Below are 24,810 nucleotides of genomic sequence, written 5' to 3'. Positions count from 1 at the left end.
ACCAGGTATCAGTGGGAAAAACCATTTTTTTGACACTCACAAAATGATAATCTCACATTTTTCACTCACTGTCTAATGTAAAACAAGTAATGAAGAATATACAGAAAATCAGCTGATTCCTAACATTAGCATACTCAATAAAGTCTCTAAAGAAATAATTATGCATTATAGAACTCCTAATAAAGAAACTTCTGGTATTAAACCTGTAGTGAAATGTATTTTGGGAGTATTCCAATTAACGTTCACGTCTGAGTGAAATCATAGGGTTTTCAAGATGCAAACAAGTACAATATTACAGCCAAAAACAAAAATATTACGATTTGTTGCACAGTCAACAGTATTAACAATATAGCTTCAATAACACTATTAAAAATATACATTAGAAACTGATCGCAAGGCGGAATTACCTGGCAAAGGATGCTGTCTTTATTATTAATGGAACAAACTTCTTTAAGGTTTCTATTAAAAACACATTCCCATTCAGTGCCAAAACCAGGTGTCATTTTTATGTTAAGCAGAGTGGTAGGTATCTGCAAAATGTAAACAAAGTAGCATGAAATCCAGCTTTGTTATTTTTAAATGCAGCAATCAGTAAATTACCTGTATGACGGTTTCAAGCAGGTGATCAGTCAAGTACTGAAGTTTCTTTTGCAGGGTAACACTGCAACATTGATCTGCATACATACAGTATATACATGAATAAATACTGTTTATATACATGCATAGCACATATAAATACTAGTATATATCTTTGCACGCATGGTTAAAAAATCCTGCAGATGTTTAGTTTGCACTTTTTGCTTCCCACGAATAAACCAACATCACATCATCGTATTTATCATCATCGACTGTGGTCCTGCCCATCCTTCCTGGACATGAGGTAAGGTCAGGAGGACCAGAAACAAAGAATGAGCTCGCCCTTTACATCCCTTCTCTCAAATGGTGGACAGCCAGCAGTATGCCGCTAGCCTGTGCTGTGCGTGGGAGTGTCTTTGTGCGGGAAGTCACAGGATCATCCCCTGCAAAAAATAAATTAAAAGAGCATGCTAGAGCACAAAGAAAAAGTTATAAATCATTGAGACTTATGCGTGCACTTGGTCCGTCTTGTTGGAAATAGCCGCATGCGTCCATTCGTGAAGACCGGAAACTCCCACCTGCCCACAGGACGGACATATTGGAAGTCATGGATGGATGAATGTGCAATGATGGGTAAATGGATGAGTAGAGAGGCAAAGGTGGATGGACAAATGCAAATGCATGACGATTAAATATGTATCTCGATACACTAAATATGATACGATTTATGGACTGTGCATTTTCATCAGTAAGGGGAACGAGCCAATTCGGTTTGATTCAGTGGGATTACAATTCGACTTGATATGATAAGGCTGGAACTTAAGACTTGTTTAACACTATTTAACAAGATGTAAAAGCACTCTAGAATACTCTAAAAGCACTCTAAAATACTCAAGATACTTAATTTAAAAGAAATATAATTAACATTAAAACAATTTAAACCTGGCGTGAGTTCTTCAATAAAAGCCAATTTGGTGTGTATCGTAATACATAGGGTGTGACTCAAGAACGGCATATTATAAAATATAACAAATCATGCAAAATAACAAATCAATTCAGTTCAGTTAATCAAAACCAGTTTTCCCATTCACACAAATTTTTGTCACACTCCTCATTAATGACAAATTATTGATTAGTTAGGTGGAGGTAATGGATGGATGACTTGAATAATTGATGAAAAAGGAACAACAGGATCAGTTGATGGTCAAAATGGAGAATGAATATGTAAGTGTAAATGAGTGGATGACGGAAAACGGGTGAACAATGTGTGGTGGTTGGTTAAAAAAATGGAATGAAGGAAAATTGGTTCATGGATGGAGGGATGGGCAGGGCTGTGGTTGGATGACAAATAACAGTTAATGGGTGGATAATGAATAAAAAATACAGATGCACCAATGAATATATAAAGGGATAGATGGATACCTCATGGGCGCTTGGCAGATATATGGATGGATGAATGAATGAATGAATAATGAATGAGGAATGACAGAAGGATATGTGATACCCAAATAGACGGGTGGATGTTGCACTGATTAGACACAACAGAAAAGAATACAATAGAATGTTTTTATTGTCATTGTACACCAGGTATACAACGAAATTGGGAGCGCAACTTCATTAGGTGGATATCAAATAAATATGAGCAAGATAAGTAAATATTATACCATAAAAGCATTGTTTAACAGTCGTGTGAGTTTTGTTTTCAGTGTCTTCTTGTTTTGTTGTTATTCAGACTGTTAATAGCTCTGGGGAAAATTCGCATTAGAAAAAGCATGCGGTCGATGGTGGACAGTAGTATGAGAGTAAGTTGTATATACAAGATGAATGGAAGCAAAGCTTAATGTATGCACTAAAGGAAAGAGGGAGAGGAGAAGTGGGGGGATGAGGGAGGGCGTAGGGAAGAAGGGGTGTGACTTCCAGCCTGTCGACGTCAACTCTTGAGTTTGAAAGAGGAAAAAAAAAGGTTGACGATGGTGTGCCCTGTGCGGAGCGAGAGGGGATCGGCGAAGGGTTTCAACTGGGACTTTGATTTGCGGGGATCCGCGCAAAACTAAAGCGAAATGAAAATGCTTGCACTTCATATTTGGATTGACTGAAGCTTCCAAAGTACTGCTGGTAAGTCTTCTCGACGACATGTGCCTGTTTTTCATTTAGAACAGTGATTTTCAAACTTTTTTGGCCACCGCCCCCTTCACCGCCGGGCCAAAATGCCAACGCCCCCTCTTTACCCCTTTCCAGAATTGAGAGCATTTGCTTTGATTTTGTTGACTGCAGTAATCACAATAGATAAGGATTTATTTAGCTTCTCACTCAAATTCTTTGCCACTAAGTGTTGTCGATGGATCACACAGTGAACTGTGAGGACTTCCGGAACAGCTTTCTTCAAATAACTTAGAAATCCACGGTGGCGACCAACCATGGACGGGGCGCCATCTGTAGCACATGAGATGATGTTTATAAGTGGAATGCTTTTTCCCTGGAAATAGTCCTCCACAGCTCGGTACAGTGATTCTCCTTTGGTATCTGTTTCCAGGAGACGTGCAAACAATAATTCGTGACACAAAGATCCATCCTTGATGAAGCGTACATATGCAAGAAGTAGTGATTGATTTCCCGGAAGAGTGGATTCGTCCAATTGCAAACTAAACTCAGTTGTCATCAACATCTTACAGAGAGTCTCTTCGACGTTTTCAGCCATTTTGTCCACTCTTCGTTGAACTGAGTTGTCACTGAGAGGAATCGATTTTATGATTTGTTCAGGAGATTTGTGCAAAACTGTTTTAATAACCTCTTTAACTGCAGGCAGAATCAAGTCTTCTCCGATAGTGTGGGACTTGCCGGCTTTCGCTATCAGCAAAGAAATGTTGTAAGAAGCCTTCAGACCGTCATCTGAATTTTTCGATGAGGAAATAAACATATTCATTGTTTTTCGCTTCAGAAATTGATCTCGAAGAGTTTGAAAGAACGCCAATGTTTTACCGGATTTATTGGGATGAATCTTCTGTAAATGTTCGAGGAGCCTAGACGGCTTCATTGCTTCATTTGAAAAGTTTTTCTCACAAACCAAGCACATGGGTTGTTGCGGATTGGTCGGTGATTGTATAAATCCATACTTCAAGTACTCTACAGAGTATTGCCTGCACTTCTTTTTCGATGTTCCTGAAGCTGCCATGGTTATCCCTGAAAAAAATGCAAACTGTTTTTAGAGCCAAAAAATTTCGTTTTTAGATAGCATTGAGCTTACCGTCTAAAATGATTTCTGTCGTGATGATGAGAAAATCGCGCACGTATAGTTGCTTTCTGGCAGCTATAAAAACTGACTTGCATCTGGAGAGAAGCTTAAATAAATAGAAGACAGGCGCCTCAGATATTATTCGCTAATTTCGTTTCTTTAAATAGACCAATGCGCAGTTCACCTCGAATCATAAAAATTGATAGCTGATGCATTAAGCCGGTCGCTGTGCGCATACGTCTGTGGTTAAGCGTTGCCGGCGCGCTATTGTGTGCTCCTCTGCGGCTGACTGGATGGTGGTGGTTTCCCCAGTCGCCTGCATCGACGATAAACTCGCGACAGTTAGTGATATACGGTATATGCGCGCTGCTCGTGAGCGCTCGAGCAGACAACGTTTCTTGTTTCAATAAAGCTTGTTTTTTGTCGACTTTTTATTACAGACAATCAATTTTTCCGGTCTTTCTACAAACACCAACGTCACATTTCAATGTAATTGCTCAATCGCCCCCCTTCACTATTTCAACGCCCCCCATTCGCCTGTTTATTCGTCAGCGCCCCCCTGAAAGTTCACACCACCCCCCGAGGGGCGGTACCGCCCACTTTGAAAACCACTGATTTAGAATATTCTGTCGCCGTGCGCGGAAGCTTCAAAGCTTGCTGCATGCTTTGAACAAACAGAAAATGTCAAATGTAAATGAAAAAATATATCTGATTTGAAGCATCACTTTTCTTGGCGTGTCCTCGGAACAGAGGAACACGCTGCAGAGCCCTCTGCCTCAAAATGATCGATCCTCACATCTACCTGCACTACAACTACACGGGTAAGCTGGATCACAGACCCAGCGTGGACGCCGGCGTCGGATCGGGCACCCCGGACACTAAAACGCTCCTGTTCCTGGTGGTGTGCGGCTTCATCGTGCTGGAAAACCTGACGGTGCTGGTGGCCATTTGGCGGAACCACCGCTTCCACAACCGCATGTATTTCTTCATCGGCAACTTGGCGTTGTGCGACATGCTGGCCGGCGTGGCCTACCTGGTCAATCTGCTCCTGTCGGGCGACAAGACTCTCCACCTGTCGCCCGCCCTTTGGTTTGTGCGCGAAGGCAGCATGTTCGTGGCGTTGGGGGCCTCTATTTTCAGCCTCCTGGCCATCGCAATCGAGCGCCACCTGACCATGATCAAAATGAGGCCCTACGACGCCAACAAGAACTACAGGGTCTTCCTTCTGATCGGCACGTGCTGGTTGATCGCCATCTCCTTCGGGGCGCTTCCCATCCTGGGCTGGAACTGCCTGGGCGACCTCCCCGACTGCTCCACCGTGCTGCCGTTGTACTCTAAGAAGTACGTGGCCTTCTGCATCACCGTCTTCATGGTGCTGCTCCTGGCCATGTCGGTTCTGTACGCACGCATCTACATTTTGGTCAAGTCCAGCAGCCGCAAAGTGAGCAAGCATAGCAACTCGGAGCACGCCATGTCGCTGCTGCGTACCGTCATCATCGTGGTGGGCATCTTCATCGCCTGCTGGACGCCCATCTTCGTGCTGCTTCTGGTGGACGTAGCGTGTGAGCAGCGCCGCCGCTGCCCCGTCCTTTACAAAGCCGACTGGTTCATCGGCTTGGCCGTGCTCAACTCGGCCATGAACCCCATCATATACACGCTGGCCAGCCGCGAGATGAGGCGGGCCTTCCTGAGCTTGGCTTGCTGTCTTTGCTACCGGGGTAAAACGTCGACGCCGGGGAGCGGGAACGGGCAATGTCTGGAGGCTAGTCGTAGCCGGAGCAAGTCGTGGAGCAGCCAGAACAACCACAACCAGCAGAGCAGCAAGCAGGCGGGGCCCGACAGGGAGGCGGACTCTGGACTCGGGAAGGTGTTGGTGCTTGCAGGACCGAGCGGTGCTGATGCTGACAACTCCCTCCAGAACGACGGGACCGAGTGAGAGGAGAGGCCGGGGAGAACTTCACAACGCGGGGTCCAGATTTGACCCACTAAAAGACTGCAACATGCAATTCCTTGAAAGACGCTTTGACTGCGACGCACATCCAGTCCAAATCAGGCAAAGCAATGCACTTAGAACTGGGATCATTGGAAACTGAAATTTTTCCAAGTCCAGAGTGGGTCCTGGGGTGCTTTAATAGAAAACATCTAAGGAGTTACGCTACGAATGACCCAATTCTGATTTATTTCACAAAAAAATAACATCAAAATCAGACATCCGTGATGGGAATTCAATTTAGATCTGGTGAGGATTCAAATCATTTTCAGCAAAGCGATCGAGTGCAAACGGACTGAAATCCTCCTGAGACCTAGCCTATTTTTGTCCACCGTTGTGTCCATTTTGTCTCAGCAAGAGAACATTCCACCCCAGGGATGTCACCAAAAATATTGAATGCATGGATGGATGGACCTGACTTGTTAAGCACTCTAAGACTTAGTAGGGCAGTTTCATTGAGTCAAAAAATAAAGACCAAAAGTAAATGTCCACTACAATGGACACAAATGAATAGGATGTTTCTCAGAATGGTGAAAATGCTGCAATCAAATCATAACACCGGAAAACCTAGTAGATTAAAACCAGATATGAAACTGAGTCTAGCCAAAGTGACTGCAGTGTAAACGGGATTGGTCTGATTTAGCTGGTCTTGGTGGGTAACTGATACATAAGAGTGTGCAATAATTTCAGAAGCCGAACGCAAAAAAGACCTGGATCAGAGGTGGATACATTTCAGATCATCATATCACCCCTTATCTGAACCAAATAGGTTTTTTAAGTGGATAAAAAAATCTGACCTGAATCAGACTGACTATTGTAGTGTAAAATGATGGCTGTGGTTTCCCTCATGAATGTGCATATCCTCGGCAAAGAATCTGATTCGAATCAGATATCAGACAAAGATTGAGGCATAAAGAGGTAGATTGGACATAGTCTATCATTGCAAATCACTTAAAAGTGATGCAGACGGATGTAAAATTTGACAATCACATCAATCAGCTATGAACCAAATCCTGCAGTTTCACTTAAATTTTCTACACATGCTACCAGATCTGTGCATTGAAACGACTCCTGTAGATGGGTGGCTGCCGACATAAAATGGTAATCTCTTGCATCATGAACTAGTGTAAATGCAGTCTTACATGGAAGAAAACTAGAATGACAAAAGTCAGAATGTTCCAGTAATCGTAAACCTGATGTAGCATTATTGTTGTGATTCTTTAAAACAATCACAGCTTATTTATTATACTCGTTCTGCACTAATTATGGCTGTACATCTAAACAGCATCATGCTTGAATGAAAGAAGCTGCAGTATGGTAAGCAACTATTGGTGTGAGAGTGCCACCTGCTGGTTCTTAAACGAAGTAAAATTTTTCAATACTGCGCAATTCTATAATTATTGTAAACTATATTAACCTTATTTAGTATCTTTTAAAGCATGAAGCTACAATTGAGGCATGTGGTTTTCATACTTGCACGTGGAGTAAAAAAGTGGCCATTACCTCATGTGACCAGGAGAGGTCACAAATCTTCCCTGTGATGCATTGACGGCCCCTTCAGACTTCTTGGAGGAAGATTTTCTTCAAAATAAACTTCACATCACTCACTATGTGGTCATGCAGACCTTTTCTGTCAAAATAAAAGATTCCTGGTTCAAGGATATACACTGCATAAAATCATTTTTTAAGTGACAATGAAAACAAAGTTATGCAATCATATATTTTTTTTCAATGCACTGTAATTGAAAGCAGAGGTTCTACACATTCACGGTTTTATTGCCAACAATCATACAGAATAATGTCAAATCCATACAACCAAAAGATTAAATCTGTAAACATCATCCGGACTTCCTATTGTTTTTATGTCCTTTTTTCTCTCTCTTTACTATTCCAAAAATAGTGACCTCTTGTGTGATTCTAGTTGGTTAGTGTGTGTGTGTGTGTGTCGGGGGTAGGGAGCGGATTACATTTACACTCCATGACTATAGTAAGAACAATAATAATAAGAGAGGGAGTGAGGGTGTCGAGCAGCAACACACAGAAGGGCCAAAACACGAGCTCCACAAGTGGAGAACAGGCATGCTCCATATTGAACATCACCTATTTGCACTTTGAAGGAAAGAAAGAAAAAAAAAAAAACACATCCAATAGTTTGTACAAAGAAAAGGCACATTTTCATCAACAGAAAGCCCCACTAAAGAAAGATGTGTTCTCCTTTATTTACCTCTAGTTTCCTCGGTATTAAAGAATTCAAACGTGTTGTAGATTCTATTTTCGTTTTGTTTTTTTTGTCATCAAAATGTTGCTTTACATCTTAAGAAAAGTTCGGAGAGGCGTAATTTTCATTATAAGAGCCTGATAAGGTCTGATTCATAATTCTTTTTAAAAAAAATACATTTTTGGTGTCCTTTTCCTCTTCGACTTTCAAATTTGAAAAAAAAAAAAAAAAACGCTGCTGTAGAATTCAAAGCAAGCTTCAAAGTTGGACACTTTCTATGCGAGAGGATAGGGAATTCGTTTTTTGTTTTTTTTTAGAAAACTGTAAGCCAGTCTACAAAGGGAAACAAACAGTCTGGCAGAAACAATCCGTAGCATAATTTTGGTTTAAAACATGTACAGAGGAGTTAAAAAAAAAAAGTCTACACACCCCTTTTCAAGAGCCAAGTTTTTGAAATGCAACCAAGAGACAGAATGATTTGCAAAACCTTTCCGACATTGATGTGAAAAGTGAAAAATATAGCACAAGTGTGCACACCCTCCTAAAAGTACAATGTGGCTGTGTTTAGAATTAACTCATTCGCTGCCATTGACGGCCATAGATGTCAAAAGATCCACCTCACTAGACAGAAAGTGACTAAGTTAACTCATTTACTGTCAGCCCAGTTGAATTATATTGCATATAGTTGCCAATAGATCACATCGAAACACGTTAAAAGGACGTCTTCGCATTTGAGAGGATTTAACACATTTCTGCTGTTCTCTTGGGCTTCGTAGACCATTTTTGACAGCTTTCAAATCAATCAAGTTGTAGTACAGATTGCAATAATGGTGGAGCATGTTTTGAAATGATTTGTCTTGGTTACATGTTTCACAAAAATCTGCCTTTTGAACAGGCGTGTACAAACAATTTATAGCTACTGTAAAGAAATTAATGTCCATATTCTAATCCATTGAGATGCATCTGCATATTCATCTATTTTGTCTAATTAAATGCATTTAAAATATCAGTTACAAATGATGGTAATTTACAACAAAAAAAAAAATCACAAAACACATATTCAATCACTATCGATAAAGCAAAGTGCTCAATTTTGCCTACTTCACTCTCCGCAAGATTCTCCCGACACAAGCCACTTGTGTTTGATGTGTTATGTGACAAACGTACTGTACTGTACATTCTCCCCTTGCAGCAAAAATACAGGCATTACATTGCATCGGTCTCAACAAAACCCACAGAAACGCATGCTGATTTTGGTTCGACTGCACTTGAACGAACCCCTATCCATTTGCTGTTGAGAAATAATCATGTTGTTGCTACTGTGTAGAGATGAAGTTCTAGTAGACTGTGCTGCCACCTACAGGAGGGCACGCTTATTTTTTTTCGTGTTTTTGGTGACAAAGAAAATGACCTCTCATCCGTCGCTGTGGTTGTGCTATTTACGTGTAGTCATTAAAATGGCCATAGTGTTTAAAGTCACACATATGAAAGAAGACAAATCTTATAAATCAAAGTGTTTTTTTTAGTGCTGGCGCACACAAGACTTGCTCCAAAACAAAGGGCATCGACGTCATGATTTTAGAAGCTATGCGACCCAGTGAGTCAGCAGGAGTATTATGACGTCTCTTAAAATCAACAATAATAAGTTTAAGACTAAAAAAAAATCAACAATAAAATCATAAAATGAAGTGGAAATATAGTAAAAATAAATCAGGAAAACAACGTGAATTTTGTTCAAATTACATTGCAAATAATGCTAAAATTTTACAATGCAAAAGATATAACATAAGGAGGGGAAATTCAATGATTCGGGAATAGTTGTATTATAAACAGACTATTTGCAGCCTTACAGCTTTACTTAATTGATAATAACTTCTCTTTTGAAGCCTCAATGAAAACAACAATAAAAATCTGTACAAAAATGTAAAAGAAAAGAATAAAGTAGAAATAAAAAAAACAAGGACTGATTGTTATAATTCTCTTTGTTAAGTCACCATTTTAGAAGAAAAATATGACATGATTGCAAGATAACCTGAATAAAACACATGAATATCTTAAAAATAAATTGAAATACAAGAATAAAGTAGTAATTTTCCAAGAATAAAGTCTTGATAAAGTAATCACTTATAGTAGTGAAAGATTTTTACCTGGAAAAAAAACAATTTGGCAGAAAAAAAAATCAATTTAGACAGATAATAAATATTATATTGAATATTTTCAAATGTTTATCACAAATAAAAAGCATACTATCATTAATATATTCTCATAAAATTAAAGAAAAATGTTCATTTCATGAGAATATATGTTTTGTTGAAATTTGTCATTTTTATTACGTTCTGGAATCAAAACTTTTTTTTTTCTTAAAATGGTGTGACTTTATAACGACTAGTAGTATCACAACTTTGCTCTTTAGAAAAAACCAAAACATGTTTTTCTCTTTTCAGTACTGCCCCTCCTTTGTTGCAAGGAAGCCACATAGAACACGATTAGGGATGCGTGCGAGCTTTCGGACTACGGCAAAGCGGCATTTTCCTCCTTTCTAAACAGCTTTTGTGTTTGGGGCTGTGTTTTGTTTATCAGTAGAAATGTGGTTGTGCTTGGCAGACAAAAAGTAACATTTGTAGCTTACGTAATCTAAAATACTCTGGTCCGCACCTCATCGAGGCATGATTTGTCTAAACTACAAGAACATATTGTATTGTTATCATGTGGTTTGAAACAACAAATCAATATATCATGAGTGCCCTATACTGTGTCTTCGCAAAAATATAGCATTTCAGTCATCACGATAAAATAACAGTTCTATAATAAATATTCTTTTTCTTTTTTTTCCTGCGTCGCCCGAGCGCTATAGACTTTTTTTTTAATGTGTTTTTAGCAGCTTCCCTCACACTTGAAGTTTTTGAGATGGCAGGATGGAAAGTTCGGAGCGTCCCGTTTCCTCAGGGTCACTGCTTCCATACGACCGGCTGCAGCAGGCACAGTTCACTCCCGGCTGACACGATTGGCAGGTTATTGTCACGGTGATGGCCAATCAGGTGGCTAATGCTGTCGAACACGTGATCTTTCGTCCGAACCTTTAAACAGAAGGAGGGGGATTAGTTTTGGCGCGAGGCAGCAGTGAATGAGTGGTTAAAATCAAGACTGGAGTCCGAATTTTGAACATGTTCTAAATTTCCTTGTGATAAGAAAAGCATAAAAACAGTTTGAGAATGTCTTAAGACTGTTTGGTGTGCGTTTTTGACCTTGAATGGATCCTGACGATGGTGGTTGCGCAGTCACGTGAGGGATTTGTCAGGGTTCAAAAATTTTGAACATATCCCAAATTTCTTTGAAATTGAATTTCCTTTGAAAAGCCATTAAAATGGTTGAAGAATGTCTTAAGAACATTAGGCGAACCGTGGTGAATCCCTCGCGCGAACGTGCATTCGCAACCGTCACCGACACTTGCAAATGTTCACCCCTCAGCAGAAAAGGGCTTTACCACATATGCCTGAGTTGAAACTTTTGAATCTTGGTTCAATCCCTTTTCTGGGAGGTTAGCACGTTTAAATTACCTAAACACAATTTCTCTTGGTTCTCCAGCTTCCTAGCTCATCCTAAAAACATTAGGCTAAATCAGACATTTCCACCGGGCCTCAGCCTCCAGCATAATATTAAAACTGTAATGTGCAGCCCATTAGCAATGTGTAGCCCAGTAGAAAAGACGAACGTATATAAAAGCCATTTTATGTTTCAGCAGAAGATGGCAGCAGACCTGCGGCTACGCTCCCAAGAGCTTGCATATATGCTCTGAGCATGTTCTGCCTCTCCAAACAAACCACTGAACCACAAAATCCCGTTTCTAAAATGGTGACGGTAGCCAAAATATATTAAAGTTGACAGAGAGGGCTCTTGCTTTCTGGACAAGTTCAAATTGGCAGATTTTTTCCACTGAAATATGGAACAAGTGTCTGACTTGTTTACGATGAGAAACTCAAGAAATTCAGTATCAAAAAGCTGAATCAGATAACGATATCCAAGCATCACAACACAATACGAAGATCACAAAGAAATCTGGCCCTCTTTGCAGACACTTTGGACACCCCTGAGCTAATTGAGGACTCTAACATCATCTGTCTATGGGTAAAAAGTCTTTTGGTCAATATGTACCTCGCAACTGAAAAGTGTCATGGAAAATGACTAGATGTATTTCTTTTTATTTGTATTTTGGTGAGCCTCACCGTGCCTTCAGGGTCCACGAGCAAGAGGTGCTTCGCGATCCCGTTGTGCATGCCAGTCAGTACGTAAGAGCCTGGGTTGGTTGCGCTCTTGCGCACCAGGAAGTCGCCGTCGTCACGCAGAAGCTTTTCGGCGTCGTGCCGGCTCATCTTGCCGCGGTACCACGCCTGGCCCTCCAGCTCCTCCTGCGCCCGGAAGGCGATGGAGCGTGCCAGCAGCGGGCTGGAGTTGTCCACCGACGTCGCCTTGTGCAGGGCAGATACCTGCGAGGGCGCTTGCGGCTGCGACTGGATGGCATCCTCGAAGGGTTCTGTACCATATTTAACAAGAGACCCTTATAACATTTTTCCAACAATTAACAAAACATATTACGTGCTCATTATGGAAAATTTTACAATACTGTAGACATTTTGCAATAATTGTACACAACACAAAGAATGGAATATGGGGATTCTCTTGAAAAGGTGAAATCTGAGAATTTGGAACATTTTAACATAAGGATTTAACTCAATCATTGATCACAATATTTGTCAATTAAGACTGATTGGTTGTGGTCTTATTTGCAGGGCCAGAAATGTTTCTGTGAGGTGGCCTGGGGGACAAAACGCCTCATTGATGGGTGACCATACCCTGCAGTCAGGGTTTCACGAAATAAAGCAATAAAGTAATTCATGAATAATAATAATTTCATGATTGGGAATATGAAGTTAACATAATTTTAAAATGGCGGAAAATCCGAAATAAACCTTTCTGAAGGGGAAACAAAGGGGGCCCTGGCCACCCATAACCACCATGTACAGCTCCGGCCCTGATTATTTGTGTACTTATACACTTGATGGCTGATTTAGACCCGAATGTGTATTCAAAGCATTTTAAAGTCTCTCGCCCATAACATGTGTTCCTTAAACACCAAGTGCTTACTCATGTCAAAGAGATCAGTCGGAGGGTTCTCCCTCGCCGCGGCTGTCATGCCTTTGGTCACTTGTTCCGCCTCGGCCTGCAGAGCCGCCAGGACCTGCTCGTCGATCAGCTGGGTGTTCATGTAAGTGGGCATCTCGCCCGCTTTTGTCGCCGGGGCTTTGCTCTCACTGCTTATATCCAAGGACCCTGTATAGGAACAGTCACAGCAGTAGTAAAATAGAAATGAGAAATTTACGGTGGCCCAACAGGCATCTTCTCACTGTAACATCCCAAGTTGAACATCAACAAGTTTGCCGTTTGTTTTTACTGTGGCTTTTTGGGGTACCGCCACAGAATTGAACCAGTGATAACAAAGTGCAAAAATGGCAAAATAAATAAAATAAAGATATATATATATATATATATATATATGTGTATATATATATATATATATATATATGTTAAAACAGCTTTATTGTTTTCAGGTAACTTGTAAATACTGTTACTGTTGTAAATGCACGCAAGACATCTACAAATGAAGTACAGAATGAATAAGTTATTTTACTAAATTTAATCATAGAAAATACTTTTTAAAATGCTTTAAAGGGCCATCTTCATCAAAATGTTTCACTTTGTTGGCCAAGAAAACAGTGAATTGGATTATGAGTATATTGCTTTAACATAGCCCTGTTGGTAATAAACTAATTAAAATGCAGAAAAAAAAAAATCCAGAGGCAACATTATTGGAGGCTTAAGAAATGTGAGACATTACTGTTCCTTGAGTTCAAACATCTCAACTAAGTAAAAATATCCAGAAATACGTTGAGGAAATGTTTTACTTTATTACCTTGTTGTATGAAGATAGACTTTTTTTCTTCTGTCCAGTTTTCACCACAATGTCGCCCTTGGTAATAATTTTGATCCACAGAGTTTGAGCCCATCTAAAGGTAAATCTACATTTTAGCATTCTTGAGCTAAGTTAATTCATTGGGGTTAATGCAACTTCACTCACCTGGCCTGCGTCCGAAGGTGCGTTTTGATTGGTCAGCCGCGCGTCGATGAAGCCCCCAGGAGGCGGCATCTTGCCGGGGATGTTATTGTAGTAAGGATGCTCTGCAGACTCTTCTTCCTCCTCAGTCCACGGCAACTCCTCCACGTTGAACACCCTGTGCAAGTACACGCTTACTGTACATCAATCCGTACTGTACTTAACTAGAATCCTTGTGTATTTATGTTCATTTTACGCAAACAATTGTATACTTTCCTATGAAGAGAATGCATCTGTGAAACGAAAAAATAAACTCTGAATTCACTGCGGTGTTAAGAAAGCCTTCAGGTACTCACCTGTCATGTGTGGAGGAAGGCTTGCTGGAAGGACACTGCATGTACTGCTGGAAGCGAAGGTCGAAGGCCTGACCGATGGTGCTGATAACGTCCTGGGCTAGCCCGTCAGAGCACTCCAGGATGTGACAAGCTGGGGAGACAAAAAAAAAAAAAACCTAAATACCTAATGGATGTACTGTGCAAGTCGTACAAGACTTAAACGATACCTCTTCGGTTAACAGGATCCTTCGCCACATAGGCAACAAAGTCTGTTGTGTCCTGAAAGACAGACAGGGTCATTTTAAGAAGTGTATTGCAAGAATCTACCCCCATGAATGTTACTTACAGGGTCTCCACCGGATGCGAAGGAGATGGACTGCATGTGATGATTGGCTATGATCTGCATCATAAAACAATAGCAGGTATAGACATTTTCATGTTTGTAAACAATAGGCGCCAGGATGCTTTGAGTGGGTGGACACAAACACGATTGACGACAGAGCAGCTAAACAAAAAAAAAAAAAAAAAAGTGCGGAGGAAAGTCAAAGAGACAAAGTAGGCACAGTTTGATGGTCATCATATGAATGTTGTTATCGCTGCAAAGCATGCCATTGCTTGGTTAAACGTTTTTCTAGAAAACATTTTGAGAATAGCCCATTGCATTTTGGAGCAAATAAAGGATTTTCAGTATTGCATCTTACGCTTGTATTTGGGAATGCGGGGCCACCGCCTCTGCCAAATGGCACTGCTATGAAAAAAAAAAACTTGCCATGTGAGGCAGTAGCTCATCCACAATTCAAGAAGCATTATGATTAGTATTTCCACTTACATGTATGCACTAGAACCGTACTGCCTGGCATGTCATCAATTTGAAATAATATGAAGCCATATGACCTTGGTTTAGACCATTAGTGTCCAAACTTTTTGCAGAGGAACAGATTTATGTGTATTTAGGGTCTAAATTATAGCTTGACATTCTCTTTTACACGGAACACATGAAACCCATTCAATCCTACAGACATACATACTGTATTTAGAAGTGTTTTCAGAGTCCAGGTATTCATCTATAGTTACTAACTCATCCACCCGTCCATAATTCCAACCGTGTATCCTGACAAAGATCACAGGCGTACTGGAGCTTATCCCAGATGTCTTTGATTTAAAAAAATTTCACATTTTTGCAAGTGTTGCAATAAATATTTGACTTTTTAGTTTTTAAGATTAATAATCAGGTCTTTGGGTTCATTTCAAACATGAAATATCACTACTGGCAATTATATGTTCTCTGAACTTTTTCAATTCAATAACAGAGAAATATGTCAAAAAAGTAAAATCATATTCAACAGTGCAGGGTTCATTTGAAACATGGCATTTTGTTGAAAATAAATGTTGACTAACTTTTAAATGTTAAAAATATAAAAGTCCTCTTAATCAGAAGTGGTTTTGATTCTATTAAAGCAAAACTAATTCAATGAGATTTTTATATGTCATTGCAAATGGCAGGAGACTTGTCAGCATTCAGTGTAACGTTTCACTGTAATCAAGTCATTTGCGATCAAATATCCCCCCATTAAAGCGGCATGAATTTGTCGATATCAAGCAGGTGATAGGTTTTCCAGCTTACTTGTTTGCAGTCCAGCGTCATGAGGTTGAGGCTACTGGTGGAAATGTTCAAGTTGATAGACATGCCAGCAAACTGCAGATTGCTCTTCCCCAGGATGCTGGACAGAGCTTTGGATGGTGGCTGACACACAGTAAGAATTTAATTAGAACACATAGTGCGTTAAATCCCATTAGTAGCTTCCCATCCAAGGCTCATTTTTGGTTTATATGACATATATCATATAAACCAAAAATGAGCCTTGGCTATATATATATATATATATATATATATATATATATATATATATATATATATATATATATGTATTAGAGCACATGTTTAAAGACACACAGACATGTTCTGTCTATAATGGACGAGTTGTTGATCTGGATGAAAAAAAGGCTGGATAAAATTAGCCAAACGCGATCTAAGACCTGAGAGATGATGTCATGGTGCGTTTTTTAAATCCCTTTCATCCACAACCCAAATAACATGAGCTAATGTGAAAAAAATCATGAAGGAGAGCACCTAGTGTCTTTTTTTTTTGGTCTACGCAGACATTTGAACGAGCACTAGAGAGCAGGCCGACGTTTCGTTGTGCAGCCAACCCGTATGCCGTGTGCCGTGTGAGTCATTCAGCAGCCGTGTGCAATATATGCAGCGTGGGTTGCAGCATGCCATGCCCCGGTACACGCACACGGCCATACGGTGCCATGTGTCTCATCATTTCTCTGCTCTCATTATCAGGACATGTTATCCGTCCTTCTCCGGACAGGAAGGATGAGAGGAAGACGACGAGCAGGAGCCACGTTGCTATAAATACACTCTAAATGAATAACCAATGATGTTTTTTTTTTTTTCCCACCAGCCTTTCATATGCAAACGTGACTACCTCTCATTCTCACGACTTCGGTTTTGCCTTTCACAACGGCCGACATTTTGCCTTATTTACTGCTTCAGTTCTTTGCCTCTCAGTGTCACTTCTTTCCTTTTGCACACTGCCACGCTTCATGACTTCCAAGCTTTTCACTTTTTACTCGTGATTTTTCTTGACTTCCATGCTGACATCTTGCCTTCCTCATTATCTCACTTGCTTGCCCTGCTCAAAGTCTCATTTCCTCACTATCAGACTTTTGGGATTTTGACAGTGTCTTTCTGCTGAAGTTTTCCTCTTCCTCGCTTCTTCCCTTTTGCATTCCATACTCACTTATTGCCTTCCAAAATCGCTTACTGTCCTTCTTTACTGTTTTACTATATGCCTTTCACTGTCTCACTTCTTGCCTTCCAGGCTTCCAGTCCCACTTCTTGCCTTCCACTCCATTTTTTTGCCTTCCAGCTTCACTTCTTGCCTTCTTCAAGCATTTTCCATGTGAACAGACACTTCTTGCGTTCTTCAGTCTCACTTTTTGCTTTCAATGTCTCGCTTCTTCTTCTTCTCTACTCGCTATCTTTGGTTTTGCCTTCCACGCTGTCTCACTTCTAGCTTCCTCCATCTCACTTTTTGCCTATCAGTCTTCCTTCTTGCATTCCTCATGGTTTTACTTCTTGCCTTCCAGTGTCACTTGTGAACTTCTGCATTGTGTTACTTCTTGTATTCCTTACTGTCTTCTCGTCTTCCACAGTTTCATTCCGTGCCTTCCTCAATTAATTTTACCTTCAGCGCTGCTTTACTATTTGACTTCCTCATTGGCTTTTTGCTTTCCTCACTGTCTTCCTTGTTGCCTTCTTAAGTCTCTTGCCTTCCTCATGCTTACTTCTTGCTTTTCGGACAATAACTAATTTCCTTCCACACTGTCTTGATATTTGCCTCACATTTGCCTTCTACACTGTCTCAATTCTAGTTTTCCTCACAGTCTTATGTCTTGCCTTCCACATTCACCGTTCTTAACTTCCATACTCACAATTCATGCCGTTCTCATTTGTACCCTGCCCTTGCAGTTCTTTCGCTCGCCTACCTACCTTTCGCTTCCGCAGCGCTCCTTTGGTCCCCGGAACAGCCTCACAAACCAGGCAAATGGCCTCCCTGGAGGGAAGGAGACATAACCAAAGACAATACTATCAATATATGAAACGTATGTAATAAAAATGACTAATATTTGTAACTGGATTGGTGTACACGTGGTGAGGTGGAGAGCTGGTTAATGGTGTTATCATTGTTGATGCCAGTGTACAGCCATGCCTACTTACAGATTAAAGTGAAGCGACACATAGACTCACCTTGTTATTTGAGATCGTGTGGTGAAATCAAGAGATCTCATTGATCGAAGCACTTCAATGCAACCCAGATACTGGAAAGGAATAACAGAAAGCTGTTACAACACCACCAGCTTTTGCCAGGTCACAGTTAGCCAGTGTATTCTTGAGCATTTTGCTTTTCTTTGGTCATTTTGCGATTTACAAGTGAATTAAAATTTACCCAGTAGATGACTAATCAAGGTTGCTGTGTGTAGGGAACCAGTTTCCACGGCGGTGTATGAACGTCTCGGCAAAAGGCATGCCCAGCTACCGCCTTTTTTCCAATTTTCCATACAAAATTTTGCTGTAATTGTGTGACTATGAATGGTTATGTTGCCTCAAGAGGAACAGAACTTCGTCAAAAACAGAGGACCCCCGTTTTACAAAATTTGGAGAAACCTTAAAAAGGAGGAAGACTTTAGAAGAGCCACTCTGTATTATAATGAACATAACCACAATTTACGCCTCATGAGATCCTTCTGCAATCTCCTTCATTAGCAGACACCTACTCACGCAGAGCACAAGCAAGGAACACTTTGTGCTGATGATGAGCAACACATTCATTGCCAGGTCTGTAAACACAAAACATTTCCTCTGCCCATCGTTGCTTGAGTTATCATCGCCAAAACCTCACAGCCCGAGGATCATTCGAAAACCGATGGTCAAATGATTCGAACATTTTTGACTTGACTTCCCCTTTAATTGATGTCAGTTACTCTCTGGAATTGAATAAATAGATGCCCTTGTCACTTTATGTGAGGAAATAGAGTACTTATGATGCGTGTCAGCAAAGTTTGAGGATAAGTGTCACAAAAATCCAAATGACAAGATTTACCCTTCCCAGTCATACCCTGGAGTGTGTGATATATTCCCAGTCCCATTTAGTAGGAAGGCTTTATTTTTTCAAATGCGTACATATTAATAGATTTAATCCAATCCAACTCTTTTGTGTCAGTGCTCTGGCTAGATATGCGGCATTTTACAAAGTCTGATTTGAGGTGCTGAGCTGTGAAAGCCAGCCATAAAGGGATTCATTGATGTGCATATTGTGGATGAGATCAATGTCCATTGGGACTAATAGCACATGATGGGTGAGGGGGCGACCATGTGATGCTAATTTGAAATGACATTGAACTCACAGGACCAAGAGCCCAAATTGGTTGATGCCTTCATTGACGTTGACTGGCCTTAATACGGTTAATGTGACACGGCACATAGATACTATGTGTGACAACTTCTCACTGTTCTTTTGCGTTACCTTTTGCACATTAAAACAAATTCGAAAGACTGACATGTTAAATAAAAAAATAAAAATAAAAAAAATGAAAAAAAAAACATCACATTTTCCATTCAGTTCACACATTGGCATCATCAGTCCCGCCGGTGACTCACTGCCGGCATGATGACATTCACAGCTCGGCGCCAACGTGTGCTCCTTTCAAATGATGTATGCTTGACGTTGACATAAGATGCTGTGCCTATTTAATTTTTTTTTTCTGTTACCCCTGCTGTTAAGCTGCCACAGCCCACGGGAAATAATGATGTCGGCATGGTTACAAAAGCACAACACAGAGGGCGTGTGCAAATGTGGCGACGATATCACCCACAGATGACCTTCGATAGGAGGCTTTCCTGATATGTTTGCTGATGATGATAGTCGACCAGGTGCACTGGGAACGTAGTGAATCATGTAGCTTTCACACCATGACGTGTCATGTTTTTTTTACTAGGAAACACTCCATATTTTCATTGTTTGTTTTTAATAATTTTCTAGTGTTATATTTATATGTTATTATTTAATACTTTTGTCATTGACAGTGGAAAGATTTGGTAAAGAAAAGAATGTTAATCAAAGCCAAAAAGGTTTTATAATTTAGATTCTTCAACGTAGGCAGCTTTTGCGCAACGGCTTTGCACAACTTGGTATTTTCTCATTTAGCTTTATGATGCGAATGGTTGATTTATGACCTGCAAAGACTTTCAGTTCAAAACTACATTTTCAAGACTTATAGCTTGAATTTATTGACTTTTGAATGTGTTTGAGAAAATTTGATGGTGTCTCAAAATTTTTGAGTGGTTCTGTATAGACATATCGATCTGTAAAATTTAAGATTTTTTTTCGTGCAATGCTCAAAATACAAAAAAAAAAGTACAAATAATAAAAATAAATGAAATAAAAATGTTTCTTTATCATTTAGGATAGACTGGGAATTATTCTATCATTATTGACCTCACCTAACCTAATGTCACTACTGGTATTGACAAAAGAAAAAACGGTTTATTCTGACATTCAAACTCCTACTGGTGACCAGTATAGGTTCATTTGTCAGCTGACAGTGGCTCCACACAAGCCAAAACTGGAGCAGCAGTATAGAGAGTGGACAACTGGTTGTCTTTGTCTATGCGTGAATTGATCAGTGGCCAATCGTGAGTGGAGTTGTAAGCAAGCGGGCCGCGTAGAAAAACGGACACACGTGACCACCTACCTTAACGATGTACGTCACTCCAGGCCCAGAGATCTTCTCACTGGAGTGCAGCCACCCTCTGAAAGGTTTGCCCACCAGTCCGCCGCAGCCGGGGTTCCAGTCCTCGCCGCCGGCTGGAAGTTCTTCCAGCCTGCTTTTTTTGCTCATGCCAGCGGAAGGCTCGGGCGTTGATAGGCAGGCCCCCGCCCCAGCGGTCACCGCTCCAGGACTCGACCCCGCACCGGCGCCGCCTTGTAGCTTGGCCACCGCCAAGTCCTTGACCGCAGAGGGCAGACCCTTGATCCCGAGCAGGCTGCCCGAGTTGCTGAACTTCAGGTTCGACACCTTGTTGATAAGCGTGCACAGGGGTGTACCGCCATCGTCCGAGTGGTCGTGGCCCGTGGCAGAAACGGGGGCGCCGGGAGCGTTGGAGGCGGCCAAGGGCTGGACGTCGGCCGGGGGCACATAAGGCCTCTCAGGGCTGGCCGACACCTTGGGGTTCATGGACAGGCCGTGGACGATGTCATCGACGGACGTCACCGACTCATTCCTGAAACGGTTGTATTTGGTGCGGTGAAGCATACCCTTTGCCTCTGCTCTCTCACGGCGCCTCAAGCGACACGCACCGCCCGCCTTCTTGCCGTGATGATTACCCTCTCCTGTAACATGGCAGCAACAAACGCGGCGGCAGTAGAAACGGTGGTGATGGTGGCAAACGTTTCAGAGAAATCGCAGGCCACCCCTCTCAATTCCTGATCAGTAAAATCCAGCGTTTCAATCCAGCCGGGAGAGAAAAACACGATGCAAATCCATGGAAACGAGTCAGAGGAGGATGGAGGGCTTGTTGTTGTGGTTTCCAGTGGTGATGCTTCAGCTGCTCCAGCTTACAAAAGCAACAATGATGATTTCTAACCTTCGGAGAAAAAAAAAAAAAATCCACAAAAGCCGGGAAGGTGATGGCGACAGTATCAAACTGGTTGCCGCCTTCCTGCCTAGCTGCTGCCGGCTCAGAGCTGGAGCATGACTCACTGATGTGAGAAAACCTTCTCAACAAAAGGCTTGCTGAACACTGCAAATCACTTCCTGTTGGAGGGAGGGAGCCACAGAGGGGAGGAAAAAACTCCCACTTACAGCACTCTAGAAACAATCAGTAAGTAAAATCCCCCAGCTGTTTAATGTACTCGAGTTTACATTATACATCTAAATGTAGCTGTATTTTAATAATTTGTCATTTAAAATATATATATTTCAGTGGAATAATATGAGGTAGCTCGATCGTCTATTGGTAATTGTTTCAAATCATCCTCAAAGGTATTTGTGCGATATTATGAACTTTCATGTTTAATTTAAAAAAACGAATGTTTGTGAAGTGATAGGTGCAGATAAACTGCTTTATCGCGCTTGCTTCAGAGAATGTAAAACGCGGTTAGGATAACATATTTCACCAAAACTACTTTTGTAAGCCATTCCTCAAAATTAAAAAAAGATCATCAGTAAAATGAAATGTGGCTTCCATCATAAGCATAAATGTGGTTGAGCATTAGGATGCTAAAAAAGGCAGCTACAGCGATGAGGTCGATACCATCCAAATAAACCCACTATGGACGTCATCTTCCTCAGGCGAGGATGACTCAATGAAGATGGGAAAAAAGCGCAAAGGAGAGTCTCCCTAAGAGCAGCGAGGTTGACGGTGCTGATGAAGCATCCGCGGTAGCCGTGGCAGCAGGGAAGAAAGCGCGCAGCCCCACACTTGCACACACAAACACAAACCATTCATGTAAAAAATGTCCTCTAGCCTTCTAGAACGAGAGTGAGCGACGCTCATTCATGAGCAGCTTCCGCTCTTGCTCATTCTGCTGCATTTCGCACTGCAGTCTCCCTCCCCGACATGGCAAATATAGATGGTGGGAAAAAAAAACTGGCTTCTCGCTTCAAAATCAACGTTTAAAAAAAAAAAAAAAAGAATTTAGAAGCACAAAAGGAGAGAGGGCTGGGAGGGACAAGAGGCAATGTTTATAGTCCTGGCTGTGAATGAAATAGCAGGATGGCATACCGACATTTCTGTGAATGGAAGCAAGGCCGCTCCGCCGCCGCTGCTGCTGTGCCACCGCTACTGCAAGGCAATCCCTCGGGACAGCATGCTCCCATCCAATGAGCAGCCGGCTGGATGACTCATTCAGGGAAGGTTTGCAGGATAGTGGGAGAAACCATTCCCAGGGCAGTGAAGGTGAGAACGGTCTTTTTTCATTATAAAAAAAAAAATAGCATTATTAAAAAACACATCAGAGTGCATGTTTTTTTTTTATCTTCTTTAAAAATATGTTTGCTCATAAAAATAAAGAAAAACATCCATGGTAGAGTAATAGCAAGAAAACACCCCCTTCATCCTAGCACAATGATCTTGTCTGCAAACATTATTATTAGCTCATTGTTTCAATTCAACATTCAAGAGAACATTTAATTAAAATATCTACAGAGTGTGCAGGGACATAAGAGCATGTGCTGTTGTGGATTTTCAATTAAAATAAACTATTTTTATCTTTATGGCATTTCTACTTCTTTGTGTGCTTTGAATTGGTCTGTATTGTATCATACCACAACCGGCATAAGTCGAAATGGCTTCTGGGTTTGAATCTCAGTGGGCTTTGTATGTTGTACCTGTGCTTCCAAAAATCAAGGTATGTCGATTATAGATTCTAAATGTTCCATATAGATGTGATGAGTGTTTGTATATGCCTTGCAGTTGTCTGGCGACCAGGGTGTGCCCCCGTTTCATGCACAAATGTCAGCTAGGACAAGTGCAATAAAAATGGATGGATGGATGGATGGATGGATGGTTGGATGGAAGGTGATCCATTTTCCAAGTGAACAATTAAACACCATATCTCAATATGCTACATTTGCCACATGAAGAGATCCGCACACTGATTAACAAGCATAGTTTAGCGGTTTGGCTGCCTTCACCAGATGAAACATATTTCACTACAATGGTAATGTAAAATACATTCACAGACACAATTTCCATCAATAAACAACATTGTTTTTTAAAGCTCAAAGCTCAAAGCTGAATTGCAGAAAATATATGGTAATTGTGGGAAAAAAAAACCTTTGACATTATCTAATACAAGGGTCATAAATGTGGTGCCCACGGGCATTTGTTGGCACCCAAGGAACACATGACCACCACTGTTCTGAAAATATCTCACCAGTGATGGGATATTGTGATTTTTGAAAAACTTTGTAGACACAATCACTTGAAAATGTAAGCATTTTCACATATGTACAGAAATGCTGTTGCACTATTAATATTTATGTGTTTCTGACCTTTTTAGATAATTGTTCATAATTAATGACTCAACAATAATTTAGCCCTGGGGTTGGCAACCTTAAACTCAAATAACCATTTTGACACGATTTTCATGGAAAGGTGATTGGAGCCAGAAGAGTTGCGATCAGCACCTCTTGTTAACCAAGGTTGTTAATGCACTACATTCCCCTTTCCTGTTGTATCTCCAAAGCTGACTGGTTGTCTGAAGAATCGGTTGGAACCAAGTATTATTTAATTTCGCAAGCCAAGCCGGTTTCTGACATCCGTGTTAGCCATTCACATTTTGTCTGTACCCAAAAACTATTTTTTAGTGACAAAAATGTTGGTAACCCCTCCGCTACTGGAATGTAAATGAACAAACCAAAACGAACCTATAGAAAATAACGTACAATACTGTACAGAAACATCTGGTCAGTTTATATGCAAAACATGCATGGTTAAAGCGAATTCATACCGTATTTGCACACGTATTACGCACAGTGAGCTACTAATAAAGAATATTGTCTCAAAAGCTGTTTCCAAAAGAGTGGAGTATGTGGGTGGCTGAATGTATTGAAAATAACCCACAGAGGCTGGAAATGAATGCATTGTTTTTTGTTTGGTTTTGTTTTGGTTTGGTTTTTTGTTTGTTTGTTTGTTTGTTTGACGTTATTAAAATAACAGCTGCGGATTTACCGTTGACTGTGCTCAAAGGTTTATCACAAAAGTGTAAAAGACAC

At 40.9% G+C, this 24,810-nt stretch overlaps 2 protein-coding genes and 1 long non-coding RNA gene across 4 annotated transcripts; 1 reads left to right on the top strand and 2 right to left on the bottom strand.

The window, feature by feature from the left end:
• The first annotated feature begins 2,566 nt into the window (after positions 1 to 2,566).
• On the top strand, positions 2,567 to 7,633 carry s1pr3b (sphingosine-1-phosphate receptor 3b). Its single transcript, XM_088434945.1, has 2 exons — positions 2,567 to 2,691; positions 4,559 to 7,633. The coding sequence occupies exon 2, from the start codon at positions 4,590 to 4,592 to the stop codon at positions 5,742 to 5,744; it is 1,155 nt and encodes a 384-aa protein (XP_088291071.1). The 5' UTR covers positions 2,567 to 2,691; positions 4,559 to 4,589; the 3' UTR covers positions 5,745 to 7,633.
• Positions 3,546 to 4,402, bottom strand: LOC148411592 (uncharacterized). The gene is made up of 2 exons (XR_015867946.1): positions 3,821 to 4,402; positions 3,546 to 3,756 (listed from the first exon to the last, which is right to left on the bottom strand). It is a non-coding gene; the product is annotated as an uncharacterized LOC148411592 (long non-coding RNA).
• Positions 7,554 to 22,924, bottom strand: shc3 (SHC (Src homology 2 domain containing) transforming protein 3). Of its 2 annotated transcripts, XM_088434944.1 has the most exons (13): positions 21,390 to 22,924; positions 20,785 to 21,313; positions 18,281 to 18,351; positions 18,023 to 18,086; positions 16,085 to 16,204; positions 14,807 to 14,860; positions 14,688 to 14,739; positions 14,482 to 14,611; positions 14,150 to 14,303; positions 13,985 to 14,078; positions 13,159 to 13,344; positions 12,240 to 12,547; positions 7,554 to 11,093 (listed from the first exon to the last, which is right to left on the bottom strand). In XM_088434944.1, the coding sequence occupies exons 2-13, from the start codon at positions 21,265 to 21,267 to the stop codon at positions 10,965 to 10,967; spliced, it is 1,845 nt and encodes a 614-aa protein (XP_088291070.1). In that variant the 5' UTR covers positions 21,268 to 21,313; positions 21,390 to 22,924; the 3' UTR covers positions 7,554 to 10,964. The 2 variants fall into 2 exon arrangements, with proteins under 2 accessions (XP_088291070.1, XP_088291069.1); XM_088434943.1 differs by having other exon boundaries at positions 20,785 to 22,924.
• Between the last annotated feature and the right edge of the window lie 1,886 nt (positions 22,925 to 24,810).

The sequence above is a fragment of the Hippichthys cyanospilos genome, chromosome 15 (genome assembly GCF_059441005.1).
Source record: "Hippichthys cyanospilos isolate Australia breed blue-spotted pipefish chromosome 15, RoL_Hcya_1.0, whole genome shotgun sequence".
Taxonomy (NCBI): Eukaryota; Metazoa; Chordata; class Actinopteri; order Syngnathiformes; family Syngnathidae; genus Hippichthys; species Hippichthys cyanospilos.
This window is presented reverse-complemented; position numbering and strand designations above follow the sequence as displayed.